General features: G+C 31.0%; 2 protein-coding genes across 2 annotated transcripts; both read left to right on the forward strand.

Annotated features, from left to right (window-relative positions):
- The first annotated feature begins 8,375 nt into the window (after positions 1-8,375).
- Positions 8,376-10,824, forward strand: LOC139498463 (D(2) dopamine receptor-like). The gene is made up of 2 exons (XM_071286850.1): positions 8,376-10,379; positions 10,655-10,824. Exon 1 carries the CDS (start codon positions 8,516-8,518, stop codon positions 9,929-9,931), a length of 1,416 nt encoding a protein of 471 aa, XP_071142951.1. The 5' UTR covers positions 8,376-8,515; the 3' UTR covers positions 9,932-10,379; positions 10,655-10,824.
- Positions 10,825-14,026: 3,202 nt separating this feature from the next.
- LOC139498462 (alpha-2 adrenergic receptor-like) lies at positions 14,027-15,901 on the forward strand. The gene has a single exon (XM_071286849.1). It carries the CDS (start codon positions 14,296-14,298, stop codon positions 15,757-15,759), a length of 1,464 nt encoding a protein of 487 aa, XP_071142950.1. The 5' UTR covers positions 14,027-14,295; the 3' UTR covers positions 15,760-15,901.
- The last annotated feature ends 1,684 nt before the right edge of the window (positions 15,902-17,585 follow it).

The raw sequence follows: 17,585 nt of genomic DNA on the forward strand, positions 1-17,585 counted from the left end.
CTACCAACGAAGCCATTAAAATTGATGTTTGAAATATAAACATAAGTATAATACCATTGCGTATATTTTAATATTAAAGCATGCGATACTAATAGGAGCACAAAACACCTCTTTCAAGAATAAGCATCATGGTCTGGATATTTTAAGGGCTATATTTAAAACGTCAAAATAAAGGCAACAGTAGTATACCGCTGTTCACAATTCATAAATCGAAAAAGAAAAAAACAAATCCGGATTCCAAACTAAAACTGAGGGAAACGTATCAATATAAGACACAACAAAGACACAGCACCGAAATGTAATACACACAAAAACGAACTATAATGTAACAATGGCCATTTTCCTGAAAGCAGAACACATAATGATCATGATGATGACTATTCAGAACAGCCTCACACTATTTTCTTGGATTGCTAAAATTTAATTTGAACCTTATTTCAATTTAACACTGTTACACGTTTTTTTCCGATTGTTATATTGCTTTGGATTGGTTTGCATTTAAGATGAATGTATAAACAACAACAATATTTTACAAACTCAGCCATTTGTATTCGTTATGTTTAATACAATTCATATTTCGTTTGTCGTGAAGTTTGGAATTATACACATGCCTTCGTAGTTTTGAAATGTAATTAGAAAATATTTGAAGAAAATTAGTGTGTTAGCTTACTTTATTCAATACTTATAATTAATTATTTGGCCCCCTCCTGAAAACAAACTTCAAAAAGTTGTATAATCAAAATATTGCAGCTTTCTTTTTAAGAAAAAATATGAATGTTTTAATGCAACATGCTCCAATAACTGTAGTTCATTATTTGAAGCCCTTAACTCATTTATAAGTCTTAGATATTACTTATTGTTACACAAAATCGAAAACATGTTGTTAGCGCTCAAATTATATAATTATTGCAAACAAAACAACGAAATATAAATAAACAAGAAATATGTACCATTACTTATTTACTTACTGTCTTTGTACGCCATTGGCGTGTAGCACAGTAACGAAAATTGTGTACCCTTACATGCAGAATTTAATTATTTAACGTTCATTTTAATATAAATAATTTCAATAAAAATGTAAGATTCATTTTCCGGTGTGTTACTTATAAACACGTTAAATTTATCATATATTAAGATTAAGTTGTTAACAATCAACTAAAGGGAAGTAGCTAATACACGACTAAAAATAAACAAGTCATAGTAAGTTATCTTCTCTTTTCGCCATTGGTAAACGGTTTTCCATTTCAAACTATGATTTAAGATTCGAAGGACTTTTCTCTGTGACTACTGTTCATTTTGTTTTGCATATTTTCAGTGTTAAATATCCATTCCCTTTTTTAACTTTTTGTGTGCCTGTTCTTTTTAAGCAACGAGAACTAATATTTCCATTTGTCTTTATTTGTTTTAGGATTATTTTGATCTTTAGATCTTGGAATCACATCATTTACCAATAACACGTTACCGGGCTTATCACATTTAGCCTTGAACTCAATAATATACAAAAGACAACCATTATCTGTAAATGTTTGAGTTTGGTTTTTTTTGGGGGGAGGGGGACATAACAAATAACAATAGAACGAATGAGATCGCAGTTAAAGTATTGTGGGAACTCATATTTATTTAAAAAGTAACGAGTGCCATGATCCTGTTTACTTACACATGTTACAGTAACACTATTTTTTATTTAATATTGAACTCGGACCATACCAAATAAAGCAACTGCTCGTCAAAAGTAGCTTATAGAACGTCATAATCTTGGTAGGTTGACATATTTCTTCATGAACCAAGCGCCCTTAATCGATCCATTTTCATGTAAAACAGTAACAATAGTAATTGTTATAATTGACTTATATTTAATCATATCTTACAACTTAACGCTTGTAGGGTGCGTGATCCCTATTATACTTGTAATTTTTTCTCGATCGAAACAAGACACTGCTGACGTGTTTCTGTACTTGTTGATCCCAAATTCATGTATTTAGTTTACATGTTTAATGTTATATTTGTAATTCTCATCGGATTTTGTCAAATGTGTTGACGTCTTTTTATTATATTTAGGTGTTACGGATAGAAAAATTAATCACCGCCTTTATTAATTATATTAAATTTTGAACGATTATTTACGTTTGAAGTTGGATTCATAACAAACTGGACATATATATATATTACAGTTAATTGTTATTAATAAGTATTGCAATATGCATTTTGTTTAAATGAATTATCAGTATTTAGTTCTAATATAATCTTAAATCAATCCTAATTCTATCTCACTTTGATAGTTTTTCATATGTGACGTCATGCTGTTTCTAAATTTCATAAATTCAAATGTGGCATAACGTTTGTGCCTTTTCACCATCGTATGTGACGTCACATTTTTTTAAATTACGTTGACGCCTGGACTGATTCGGGTGTGTCTATTCTGTGTTAAACTTTAATAGCATTATGTATTCGGGTTTAGTTTTCTGTAATTAGTTAATACTTCAGTTTCATTATGTATATCTCTTTCATATTCATTTGTTAAAATTTACTGTTTGCAATAGCATGAATTGTTCTATATAATAAGGATGTTCTTATCCCGGGCATAAAAACAATGCCGTATTTGGCAAAACCTTTTCAACTTTTTATCTTCAGTGCTGTACAACTTTGTACCTTTTTCACTTTCGATCTTTTATATCTGGGCGTTATGTATTCGGTTTAGTTTTCTGTAATTAGTTAATACTTCAGTTTCTTTATGTATATCTCTTTCATATTCATTTGATAAAATTTACTGTTTGCAATAGCATGAATTGTTCTATATAATAAGAATGTTCTTATCCAGGGCATAAAAACAATGCCGTATTTGGCGAAACCTTTTCAACTTTTGATCTTCAGTGTTGTACAACTTTGTACTTTTTTCACTTTCGATCTTTTATATCTGGGCGTCACTTATGAGTCTTGTGTGGACAAGGCGCGTTTTTGGCGTATTGAATTTTAAACCTGATGCTTTTTGTTATCTTTTAGTCATGTTTTTCTTTGTCTGATATGTTCTATTAATTTATTGTATTGTAGTCCTGTAATATTATGTTGTCATTTCAATGTTATATTTAACTTTGCCATTAAAGTGCGAGGTTTGGCATGCCACAAAACCAGGTTCAACCCACCACTTTTATTCCCCTTTAAAAGTGTCCTGTACCAAGTCAGGAAGATGGCCATTGTTATATTATTGTTCGTTTCTGTGTGTGTTGCATTTTAACGTTGAGTCGTTTGTGTTTTCTCTTATTTTTGAGAAATTGAGATAAGACGTGGCACGGTACTTGTCTATCCCAAATTCATGTATTTGGTTTTCATGTTATATTTGTTATTCTCGTGGTGTTTTGTCTGATGCTTGGTCCGTTTCTGTGTGTGTTACGTTTCGGTGTTATGTCGTTGTTCTCCTCTTATATTCAATGCGTTTCCCTCGGTTTTAGTTTGTTACCCCGATTTTGTTTTTTGTCCATGGATTTATGAGTTTTGAACAGCGGTATACTACTGTTGCCTTTATTTAAAGCACACTGTTTATCACGAAACTAAGGAAGTCCATGTCGTCACAGATAATTATGAAATAAGGTGAATATAAGATTTAAAAACACAGGTCGGTGCACGATTCATTGGCGTTAAAAGATGTTAACTTTCGGGCGAAGAAATAACCTCAAAATATACATTTAAAGAAGAAAAGATACGTGATCAACTACAGAAACACACGATTAATACCGTACAGTTTGTTTTTTTTTTTTTTCTTTTTTTTGCTTTATTTTTTTTTCAAAAGATATACTGAATCTTTGTACACAACAGTTTGTAAACAGTAAATTAGAAAAATACCTAACTGAAAATAAAATTCAAATCCTATCTGAAAAGTTTTAAAGAAAAAAAGCGCTGTTATTAGAAACTGTACATTTTGCACGACATGAACTCAGTACCAATGAGTTTTTAATTGAGGCGTGAATAATGTAAAAATTGTTAACGCTAAAATCAGAAAATTAATTTACAGAGGACAAAACATAAAGATAATAACAATCAATTAGTAAATAGAACAGACCAACAATTCAACATATAAACCTTGCACAAACACCACATTGTCGACCATGTAGTATTGATTAGTATCCAAAATTGGAATTAATTATCCAACAAAAGACAACTTTCGAGTTCGATCCATTTCCGTCAAAAACTCTGGTTTTAGTGAACGTCACTTCCATTCCAATGTTGAGCGAGTGGTTGGAAAACTATATTTATATATTGTACGAATTATTCGGCAAATTGAATTTTCAAAATTGACAATCAGCACTGCTGTCATTAGGGAATTGTCATTAGGTACCAACAGAACAACCATTATTTCTAGTTTATCCTGCACAATGACGATTACTTAGACGCTTGATGAACGTAAAAAGTGCAGGAATACAGACGATCCCTTCTATCTGGTAAATGACGTCATAAAGGCGCGCATAATTGTCGATTTTTTTGCGGTATCTCAGAGCATTGTCAAGTGCAATTTATTGTAATCGTCTAAAATAAATAACAGGTAATTTCAAGTGATAAGTGGCACTTTCAATTATTAAATGTGAATCTACATATATTTCTTTTTTTAATACTGATATGTTTATTGCAAATCTGAATATGATGTACCTTGTATAAACCGGAGAGTTATACACAAGGGCCCCGTGTTCATACTGATCAGTCGTCCAGGTACAAACAATATAGGACTCTACTCAAATAAAATATATTTTCCTTTTTTTGCAAATAAGTTACATAATCTAATTCTTAACGAAAGAATTATTTACTTTATTAAACATACTGTGGTTTTTGAAGGATAACTTTCTAGAACGTTTGAGACAAACCTGATATGGACAGACAATACGTTAATATATGATGTAACAAAACATTGGGTGGATTACATGTATGTTATAATACACGTCTTCCTTTAGTTTATCATTGTTTATGAAAAAGAAGTTTCAACAGACATTGTTATCATGATGATGAACGATTGAAATAAATAAATTAAACACAGTTGTTATTGTTGGCATTTGTTTCGTATAGACAAATGCAAGTAGGTTTTTAATACTAACGTTATTGAAGAGTTGGTCATTTTTATAGGCCACTAGTCTAAATATCACAAGTTAAGATAGTCGGTAAGATAATATCTTTACATAGTGTGCTAGTGACCTATTACGATATTTATGGGGTCAGTAAATTCCATATATATCGTATTAGGTCTCTAGCACACTATCTCACTAATTATATATATCAAAAGGGAAGTTATAAGGCTAGCACATTAATAACCACTTATCTGGTAAAATTTCCTAAATCAGGAACTTTCTATTCCATAGATTAAAGTTGCACAAAATCCAGTTTTTCTTGATAAATTGACTAAATAATATACTTGATATTGCGTGTATTATAAATATTCAGCTCACGGTGCAACGGTATAATTTTCTGGGCAATTAGGATATAATCTGTTACATGCAGAATTTAATTATTTAATGTGTTCAAAGTATATTTTAACGTTCATTTTGATATAAAAAAAATTCAATAAAAAATACGATTTATTTTCCGGTGTGTTACTTATAAACACGTTATATTTATCATATAAGATTAAGTTGTTAACAATCAACTAAAGGGAAGTAGCTAATACACGACTAAACATGAACTAGTCATAGTCAGTTATCTTCTCTTTCACCATGGGTAAACGGTTTTCCATTTCAAAACATGATTTACGATTCGAACGACTTTTTAATGCCTCGGTGTTCTCTGTGACTACTGTTCATTTCATTTTGTTTATTTTCAGTGTTAAATATCCATTCCCTTTTTTCACTCTTTGTGTGCCTGTTCTGTTTAAGGATGTTCGCCATTCTGTTCAAAAATAACAAGCTTTTAAAAAGACTGTTATAAATTGAAAGTATATTAATATAGAAACTAAAAAAGCAGAAAAAAATGGAGTGTCCGTGTGCTTGTTTTCGAGATCTAAGCCGTAGAAAATTTGGCGGCAACACATTCTCTCTAGATTTTTCTCTCATTTAACATCGGCACTGCTTTTTTTTAAAAAACAATGAAAAAATAACAAGGATTTCACACGATTTTGAAATATGGCTTTAAAAATAATATGTAATAAAAATATGAAAAGAAAAGTAGAGGTTGTGGGCAATTTTTTTTAATGTTAATACATGGATAAAACCAGAGGATTCCGAAAATCTGGCAAACATTCAAAAAGTAGAGGAGCAAACATCCTTAATAAACGAGACTTAATAATTTAATTTGTCTTTATTTGTTTTTAGATTATATTATTATTTAGATCTTGGGATCACGTCGTTTACCAATTTCACGCTACAAGGCTAATCACGGTTAGCTTTGATGCTGTGCCTGTTGAATCAATGATATACGAAAGACAACAAATATATGTAAATGTTTGGGTTTTTTTGTGATATAACAAATACCATCAGATGAATGAGAACGCAGTTACAGTATTGTTGGTACTCATATTAATTTTTAAAGTAAGGAGTCGCCATATGTTACTGGATTTTTTAATTATTTTTTTGGAATTTTGAATCCTCAATGCTCTTCAACTTTGTACTTGTTTGCTTTATAAATATTTTTATATGAGCGTCACTGATGAGTCTTATGTAGACGAAACGCGCGTCTGGCGTACGAAATTATAAGTCTGGTACCTTTGAATACTATTTACTGTTTACTAACACTTGTTACAGTAACAATATTTTTTTATTTAAGGTGGTACCCAACACCTTAACTAAAATTTATTTGGCTCGTTTATTTAAAAAATTAAAAAGTTTGAACCAACCGTTTCATCAGAAAAATTACACTGGTTATATAGCAGTTTGAAAAACACTCATTTTGATCATTGAGAAGCTTAATATTCCCTTAACAACACAACGTCATTAAAACGTTTAGATGATTTTACAGAGTAACAGTTAACTGTAATGTTAGGTACCACCTTACGATTGAACTCGGGACCATACCACATAACGCAACTGCTCGTCAAAAGTATCTTATTTCTTCAGGAACCAAGCGCCCTTTATCGATCCATCTTCATGTAAAACAGGAACAATAGTAATTGTTATAACTGACTCATATTTAATCATATCTTGCAACTAATAAACGCTTGTAAGGTTCTTGAGCCCTATTATACTAGTAAGTAGCACTTAAATCGATCGAAACAAGACACTGCTTTTATTTAAAGCCCTGTTTATTACAAAACTAAAGAAGTTCATATCGTCACAGATAATTATAAAATAAGATAAAAAGAAGATTTGAAAAAAAACAGAAATCTTCAACAGACATTGTAACCATATGATGAACGATTGAAATAAATAAATTAAACATGTTTAAAGCTAATCAGTTGTTATGGTTGGCATTTGTTTTGTATAGACTAATGAAAGTAGGTTCTTAATACTAACGTTATTGAAGAGTTGGTAACTTGCATAGTCGATAAGATAAATTCTTTACATAGTGTGCTAGTGACCTAATACGATATAAATGGGGTCAGTCAATTCCATACATATCGTAGTAGGTCACTAGCACACTATATCATTAATAATATATTTCAAAAGTTATAAGGCTAGCACTTGACATTAATATCCACTTATCTTAACAAAATTTCCTAAATCAGGAATTTTCTATTCCATAGATTGAAGTTGCAAAAAATCCAGTTTTCTTGATAAATTGACTAAATAATATACTTGATATTGCGTGTATTATAAATATTCAGCTCAAGGTGCAACGGTAAAATTTTCTGGTCAATTAGGATAATTGTAACCATTTAAGATTTTATTAAACTTTTTAACTAGAACCTATAATACATACAATATATTAATAAAGGCAGTTATTCCATTTTGAAAGGCCTTCTGGACATCTTAACAGGCTACGAGTACACCATATAAAATTCTTACGAAAATCACCTTTATTCAGAATTAATTCATATTTTCTTTGAGTTTTTTAAACTGATTCACCAAACTTGCGCAGTTGTTGTTCTGTATAATATGCTTCCATTTGTCCAATCACACTGATCATGGCTTTCGGTCATAAAACAGAAGTACAAATTCAGTATTTGTATTGGTTGATTCGACGATAATCGTACTCGAAATCTTTTTTGACCAGGAAAGGGTACACAAAATAGACACTATCTATATTACGATAAACACGCTCTTTTTTACAGACTTCGAGAGTTTTTGGTCAAGTTAAGAAGATTTTCATGATAAGAGTTTTCGACACACTTCGACAAACCGCACCTTAAATCGCTAAACCATTTAGTGCGACTTCTTGTATAAAATTATTCGTGAACGGAAGGAAGAAAATTACATGTTCATCTTAAAGTACATATATTGTTGATTATGTACAGGACTGACATTCAAAAACCGCAGACCAGAAAACTGTCAACAGTTAAAAAAACATGTTAGACAGATACTTACTATTTACTTCGAAGTGAGATATGTTTGCTACATAAACTGTGGAGCAAACAATTGGCCAGAAACTTTGATTAAGATCAGGAGATATGAATAACAGGACTACGGTAAAGTTTGGTGAACTTGACAGAGTGAACGATGAAATGGCTGCAGTTTTACTTCCGGTTATATTAATTGTTGGTGTTTATATGATTGCAGGAATATTTGGAAACCCTCTAGTAATATATTATTATGGTTATTTAGTGAAACCTTCTCCATCGTATCATTTTATCGTTACAATGGCCGTGTTTGATCTTATTGTTTGCCTTGTGTCTATGCCGTTAGAAATCGTGGACATGAGATTTAATTATAAATTTCCGGACGCAACAGCATGTAAAATTTTCAGATTTGGGAATTACTTTTGTAGCATGGCATCAAGTTTCATTCTCATTGCAATAGCCGCTGATAGATATAGGAAAGTATGTCAGCCATTTCAAACTCAAATAACTTTTAAAACAGCCAAAATTATAACAGGATGTTTATGTTTGGCGGCTTTCTTTGTCGCAAGCCCATCATTTATTATTTACGACATTCGTACCGTAAATATCAGTGCTACATCTGGATTAGTAGGATATGACTGCACAGCCATAAGAGAAGCTCGATATACGCTTTACATATCAATATTCAATGGAATATGTTTTCTTATTTTCATTTGTTGCATTACCACGCTGACTGTTTTGTACATTCTTATAGCAAAGAAATTATGGCATCTAAAACGATTTCGTGTTATGGATACTACTCGGAAAATCTCTAACATGCCGTATACACCGCCTACCAGTTCATTTGATCTAGAGTCGTATAACAAACCACATTCAACTGTTGTCAGGTCAACTGGTGCTGTTCCGGTGAACATCAAAGCATCAAACGATGACAAAAATATCCTCCACGGATGCAACGACAAGAAAAACTCCGAAATAGCGTCTTCTCCAACTGGTAAACATTTTGATTCCGAAACACCTTTTACAAAATTTAGAAGAGTCGTTTTACATTGCTGTGTTAATAGCAAAATACAAAATTTAGATAACGAATTTCACGAGCCTGGAACAATGGAAATATCAACTAATACTACAGATCTAGATACAGAGGCAAGAAAAATGCACATTAGGAACAGCAAAAACCAAATCCACCAGCAGTATATACATCTTAAAAAGTATACATTATTGATGGTATCAATAAGTGTAGGTTTTGTTGTTAGTTTCCTACCCTATCTTGGTTTAATGACATGGCAGACGTTAATTTCTCAGTATGAAGTTGATTTAATGTCCAATCTTGAACTGGTTCTTTATAATATATTTTTTCGTTCGTGGTTAATATCTAGTGTTGTTAACCCAATAATTTACGGATTTTTCAACACAGAGTTTAGGTCATTTTTCTTTAAGAATATTAGAAAATGTATTTGTTTTTGTTTCATTAAATCAACAAAAGCGGATATTCAATCTAAACAGGAGGCGTCCCAAACAATTTAATTGTAAATATCTGCAATGATTCAAATATTCATGTATCCTTTAATAAATGATAAATAAAAACAGAATATCTTTAAAAAAAATAGTTTGATATTAATGGACGTACCGGTGAAATTATATAGCTTCATTTAATAATTTTAAAGTTTTATTGTTCATTTTCTTGCGTTGCGTCTCCTCAAAAGCTCACCAAACAGATAAAGCTTAAAATTTGATACAAGACTATTATAGTAACCCTGTAGGCCTAGGCATGTGCTGATGTTATTGCAGTGATATGGCCTATTTATCATTTACGAAGAAATGTGTATCTGTCGCCTTTTTTTAACCTGACTAAATTGCAACCTTATTGTCATCTTGACAGTCGATTTTACAAGACAAATTTCCGATAAACATAGATTTTAACTCATATACGTCTCTAAGAAAAAAGGCTGTATATTTCATTAACTAGAAATCAGCCCATAGACATTATTTAGTCATGTGACCGTGACGTCATCAACGTTTGTTCATGGTTTTCTACGGTTTAAAATGGAATTTAGAATTAAATTATAAGAAATGCTTTTCCATTTAAAGAATGACTGAATTATTTTTTCTGTCTATTTGAAATATCATAAAAAAAAAATGTGGTGCACACTGTTAAATGACCCGCTACGCGCGTTATTCAGTGTGCACCAAATTTTTTATTTTATTTCTTCATAGACAGAAAAAATATTACAGTCATTCCTTAAATAGAAAAGCATGGCTGACAGCTTTATTAAGATGAAAGAAATTTGACTTAAATTTGATTATTCGAATTGTTTGTTTAAAAGCATAAAATTATGGAAAAGTCTATCTTCTCTAAGGGGTGTAATTTGTTTTCATATAATTGTTATTGTTTGTGATAAATTTCGATTATGTACATAGTATGTGTAATTTTTCATTTTACATTATACGACCAGCCACAAAAACAAGACAGAGCAGTGTTGATCGATTAATGTATTGGAGTTTTTTTAAGTGTTATTATGAATAATGTTTTTTTATATATTTGTAAAAAGTTATAACAAAAATGCTGCACTCCGCGGAATATTCAAAAAGGAAAGTCACTCATTACAATGTAAATGGTAGTATGAAAAGCTTAAGACATCAAACGAATAGATAGCAACTGGTACATTCCAGAGTTGGTACAGGCATTTTCATATGTAAAATTTAGATTAAACCTGGTTTTCTAGATAGCATTACACTCTCACTTGTATGACAGTCGCATCAAATTCTATTATATCGATAAAGATGTGGGATCAAAACAAACATAAGCCCCTCTTTTTTATCGCAGGCGGGTATAAAAATTAATTTTAAAAAAAAAAGCTCTTCTATAAGATAGCAAATGTCGAAGTTAACGTAGTTTTTTCTTTAATTGTTGATAAATTGTGACTGTACATTTATGAAAAAAATAACAATTATATGTTTGCAACAGTAAACATTTCCTGTTCCCATTTTCACATTGTTTGACTCGGATCGACGGAGAGCTTAACATATAGCATAGACACCAAGCTATTGACGGAGACTTTAGATGCACTTTTGTTATGAATGTCGTTTGGTTTCTCTCATGTTGAAACGGACCTAGATATAAAAAAAGTAAAATCACAAAAATACTGAACTCCGAGGAAAATAAAATCGGTAGGTCCATAATCACAGGGCAAAATCAAATGGCAAAACACATCAAAAACATGGACAACAACGTAGAACGAGTGCCGATGAAACAACTCTCCAGACATGTCACAATTGCTTTAAAAGTAAAACATTATAGATCAAAGTACGGTCTTCAACCCGGGGCCGTGGCTCACAACGAACAGAAGCTATAAAAAGGCTCCCAAAATGACTAATGTAAAAGCATTTAAACAGAAAAACCAACGGAATAATCTTTTAAACGTAATCGATTGTTAGTTTACCAATCAAGTAATCAGGCTCAGACGAACAACACGAACAAATCTGTAAAAGTGGTTACAGTTCACTTTTGAATATCAGATGAAGGCAATTTTCAGATTTATAAGCATGTTGAAAAATTAGATAATACTCATAACAAACAAACAGAATTCTAAAGTCTAAGACTATGCTCCACATAAAACAGCAAATACCTAAGGATAGTTACGTTGTTTTAAATTTTATTTATTTAATAAGATTCAGTCATGCATCTGTACATATTGTCCAGCTGATTTGTGCATAATTTAAAAATTTGGGTTTGTGATCAAAGTACAAAACTTTGCACATTTGAAGATATTTATTTGGTAGTCAATTTAACAGCGGTATACTACTGTTGCCTTTATTCAAGCTATAGACCCACACTGAAAAATGCAATATGGCGGTCATTTTCAAGATGTTTGTCAATCCGTCCGATTTTCACAACCATGTATTACATGTAATCAATAAAATAATATTCACTAAAATATTTAAAACGTAAACAATGAAATTCAACGTTTTAGTAATTCATGATGGAGTATTTTTTAGAAATTTGCAATAGATGCCAAAGAAGTGAAAAATATACAAAACTGATACAAAGTTTTGTTGAAAAAAAAAGTAAAATCACAAAAATATTGAACTCCGAGGAAAACTCAAAACGGAAAGTCCGTAATCATATGGTAAATTCAAAAGCTCAAACAAATCAAACGAACGGATAACAACTGTAATATTCCTGACTTGGTACAGGCAGTTTCTTATATAGAAAATGGTGGATTGAACCTGGTTTGATAGCTACTTAAACCTCTCACTTGTATGACAGTCGCATCAAATGCCATTATATTGAAAACGATGCGTGAACAAAACAAACAGATATAATATATGAAAATGTCAAAAATACAGCAGTCAACATTGTGTTAAAATCTTATTCACTAAAAAACCCAAACAAATATGTAACAAAGAGGCAAAAATTGGCATATGTACCAAGCATATTAGGAAAAATTAAAGACCATAATACAATAACACAAAAACGGGATGTATAAGTACATAGCCACGTCATTTATGTAACAAAGTATTAAAAAAAGGCATAGTCAATATTCTAGAGATTGTTTTCTCAGGATACATGGATGCTGCTTGCAGAACGTTCTGATTTGTTAGCATTATAATATGTATAACGCTCACAGTACTTTGTAATATTGTTCGAAAAAAGCTTTGCCATCTAAAAAGATTCCGATTTTTTACATGTACTGATGGTTATTATATTTTCCTACATTTTGTAATTCTTATTTTTAAGAAGACACATTTATAAATCCACTAGTATATAATTTATGCATAAATATTTGATAATATTTATCAATCCGTTTACACAATAGAACCTTAATTTTGATTTTTGATGGCTGTCATTTTGAAAAAAAGTACTACATGCAGAATTTTACACTATTATGAGATAACTGTACATTTTAACATCCACAGTTATGACATTTCAGAAAGTGTGTCATATGAGTGTAATGAATTATTACAATTTTGAGTCCATAAGGTGTAATTCCACCATTGATTTATCCCTATTATTCTTATAGTGTTAAATTTGTACTTTTCAAAAACAATTGTACAGAATTTATCTTTGTTTCAAATAAAAAATACTTGGCATGAGTATAGTTTTATCCTGTCGTGTACTATAGACAAATTTTCACAGACCATTTAAAAATTGTAAATAAGAAAATAACCACCACTGGAAGTAAACCAATCATATTATCACCTCTCTTTACAGGCTTTAGTAACCATGATACCTCAAGTTTTCAAAATATTCTAGAGTAACACCAAATAAAAAAGGATTGGTGATTTGAAACACCCAAGATATATGTTTAGGACTAAGAAACTTGTTATTGCCATGAAATGAAGGATTAATTTCCTACAACTGTCAAATTCAATGGAATACAAATTATCGACTCTTTTTCGTATACCACCGGTTTAGACGTACTATGATTTGGTGGTATTTCGCCATAATAAAACATAATTGAAAGTTAAGATTAAAACGGAAGACATTTGATACTGAAGTAATTGACCTGTTTTCCCTTTAAACTACGCATCTTCCTTCTCAATCAGCAGGCGTGTACTTCCTTTATTTCGACCACTTGTAAATCTAAGTACTCATTTAAAGTGGACTTGTGCATTATGAGAAGCTAGCACGTAGAATAAATTTGAAATATCTATTTAAAGATTCATGATGTATGAGCGATATTAATAATTAAAAATATGTTAAATGTTGAATATCATAATAAATCGCCTTGGAATTGCGTTTTATATTTTAGAAAGTTGTTAGCTATTTAATTCGTATGGATTTACTTTTATTGACTACTGATTTGAAGAGTAAATAGTGGTCAAAATAGGACCGCCAACGACCACATCTACATTGAAAACCAGCTGAAATTTGAAATTCACTGAGGATGGATAATTCTACAGGACTAAATGTTACTGCTAACGATCTTGATATAGCAAACGATGAAATGGCTGTGATTTTACAACCAGTTATAGCAATTGTTTGTATTTATATGGTTGTAGGTGTATTAGGAAATCCTTTAGTTATATATTATTATGGATTCTCTGTTAAACCGTCTCCATCGTATAATTTTATAGTACTGGTAGCAGTGTTTGATCTGATAATATGTTGCATTTGCATACCATTAGAAATTGTAGACATGCTGTTCAGTTATAAATTTCCCAGTGCAATTGGATGCAAAATTTTCCGATTCGTCAACTACTTTTCTAGTGTTGGTACGGGATTGGTGCTAATTGCGATAGCTGTTGATAGATATCGTAAGGTTTGTCAGCCATTTAAAACGCAAATTACTATGAAAATGGCAAAAATAGTCATATTTATTGTGTGCTTGACATCGGCCTGTATCTCGTGGCCGGGTTTTGTATTTTACGACATACATGCCGTAAACATTTCGTCCGTTCCTGGTTTAATTGGTTATGATTGCACTACAATACGTGAAAAACAATACAAATTGTATATATTAATTTTCAATGGAGTGTGTTTTCTCATTTTCCTTGTTAGCATAATAACGCTTACAGTTCTTTATATTCTTGTTGGAAAGAAACTTTGCCATTTAAAAAGATTCCGATTTGCGACCACAACTCAGAAACCATCTAAGAATATCGAAACCCCGCCGACTAGTTCAAGTGAGGTAAACAGTCAAAGTGGTTTAAAGTTTAAACATGACATGAAACCAACTCAAAAACCTATCCAACTATTAAAGATAATCAAGGCTAAAGATGCAAACTATAACACTTCGGTATATAATCAAGGAAAACGACAAACAAATGTGTCCTCTCCTGAAGGAACTCTAAATTCAAACAACAAAACGCCATTTTTAACGGGAAAAGACATTACTACCCTTTCAACTTTGAATAGCACAAGTACAAAAATAGAAAACTCGCATACAAATTTACAGCCTTTAAAGTTGAACATTATGTCTGATTTCACGGATTCTGACTCTGACACCAGAAATTCAAAATATGAATCAAGAAATATCAGACAGAGAAGCCTGGTGCATAGGAAAAAGAAAGTTCGAGATCAGTATATACATTTAAAGAAATACACGTTATTAATGTTTTCAGTCAGTTTGGCATTTATTTTGAGTTTTCTTCCTTACCTTGCTTTGATGACGTGGCGTACACTTGTGCCTCAACATGAAGGGAACCTGATGACTAAAGACCAACTTGTTGCATATAACATATTTCTACGGTCCTGGATTATTAGTAGTGTGGTAAATCCGTTGATATACGGATTTTTCAATGCCGATTTCAGCTCATTTGTTTTAAGTCGTATAAAAAGATGTCTTTTTTGTGGAAGTAAGCAAAAATACGAAACTAATTCAAAACAAGAATCGTCTCATACAGCCTGATTATAAAAAAAAATGTATTTCTAGTAAAGTAATGTTTTTTTTTCAATTTCAGATTTTTTTTAAATAATTTATTTGTATACTTGTTATATTTTTTTAGGTTTTTTTCAAGATTTAAAATAAACTTGAGTTATATTGATATTTACCAATGTACCCTTTTAAGACTAGTTCATTTGTAGTACAAAACAAATTTGGTCATTACGATCTGAAACAGTCATCCAATATTAAATATATATATACGCTGAAGTTAGGAGTATGGAAAAAAAACAGAAAGTTTTATACTGGTTAAATGTAGATGATATCGTGCTCTTTACAGAACTAGATATAACAAAAAATAAAAAAGACTATGCAAAGTTCTAATAATTATAAGAATTAAACGTTGAATCAACAGAAAAAAAATATTTGATAAAAACATTTTGCATAAAAAAATGATACAATATACTCCAAAAAAATGTTTTCAGCAAACAAACGGAAATCATTGAGCAACTAAACTTGTTTCCTTGCAACATAACAAAAGAGACATCAACATAACAAAAGAGACATCAACATAACAAAAGAGACACCAACATAACAAAAGAGACATCAACATAACAAAAGAGACATCAACATAACAAAAGAGACATCAACATAAAAAAAAAGACATCAACATAACAAAAGAGGCATCAACATAACAAAAGAGACATCAACATAACAAAAGAGACATCAACATAACAAAAGAGACATCAACATAACAAAAGAGACACCAACATAACAAAAAAGACATCAACATAACAAAAGAGACATCAACATAACAAAAGAGACATCAACATAACAAAAGAGACACCAACATAACAAAAGAGACATCAACATAACAAAAGAGACACCAACATAACAAAAGAGACATCAACATAACAAAAGAGACATCAACATAACAAAAGAGACATCAACATAACAAAAGAGACATCAACATAACAAAAGAGGCATCAACATAACAAAAGAGACATCAACATAACAAAAGAGACACCAACATAACAAAAGAGGCATCAACATAACAAAAGAGACATCAACATAACAAAAGAGACACCAACATAACAAAAGAGACATCAACATAACAAAAGAGAATAACAAAAGAGACATCAACATAACAAAAGAGACATCAACATAACAAAAGAGACATCAACATAACAAAAGAGACATCAACATAACAAAAGAGGCATCAACATAACAAAAGAGACACCAACATAACAAAAGAGGCATCAACATAACAAAAGAGACATCAACATAACAAAAGAGGCATCAACATAACAAAAGAGACATCAACATAACAAAAGAGACATCAACATAACAAAAGAGACATCAACATAACAAAAGAGACATCAACATAACAAAAAAGACATCAACATAACAAAAGAGGCATCAACATAACAAAAGAGGCATCAACATAACAAAAGAGACATCAACATAACAAAAAAGACATCAACATAACAAAAGAGGCATCAACATAACAAAAGAGACACCAACATAACAAAAGAGGCATCAACATAACAAAAGAGACATCAACATAACAAAAAAGACATCAACATAACAAAAGAGGCATCAACATAACAAAAGAGACATCAACATAACAAAAGAGGCATCAACATAACAAAAGAGACACCAACATAACAAAAGAGGCATCAACATAACAAAAGAGACATCAACATAACAAAAGAGACATCAACATAAGGTAGCACAATACAAAGATTTTTCATCCCCAATCAGACATCTTTAAACTGATGTAATTCCACTCATCTTTCTTTAAACTTTATAAATGAGGTACCAAAAGAAAGAAGAAGGATTAATCTTTCAAA

The sequence above is a fragment of the Mytilus edulis genome, chromosome 12 (assembly GCF_963676685.1).
Source record: "Mytilus edulis chromosome 12, xbMytEdul2.2, whole genome shotgun sequence".
Taxonomy (NCBI): Eukaryota; Metazoa; Mollusca; class Bivalvia; order Mytilida; family Mytilidae; genus Mytilus; species Mytilus edulis.

Coding starts and splice junctions, on each gene's coding strand:
- LOC139498463 (XM_071286850.1), top strand. CDS start 8,516: ATGAATAACAGGACTACGGTAAAGTTTGGTGAACTTGACAGAGTGAAC.
- LOC139498462 (XM_071286849.1), top strand. CDS start 14,296: ATGGATAATTCTACAGGACTAAATGTTACTGCTAACGATCTTGATATA.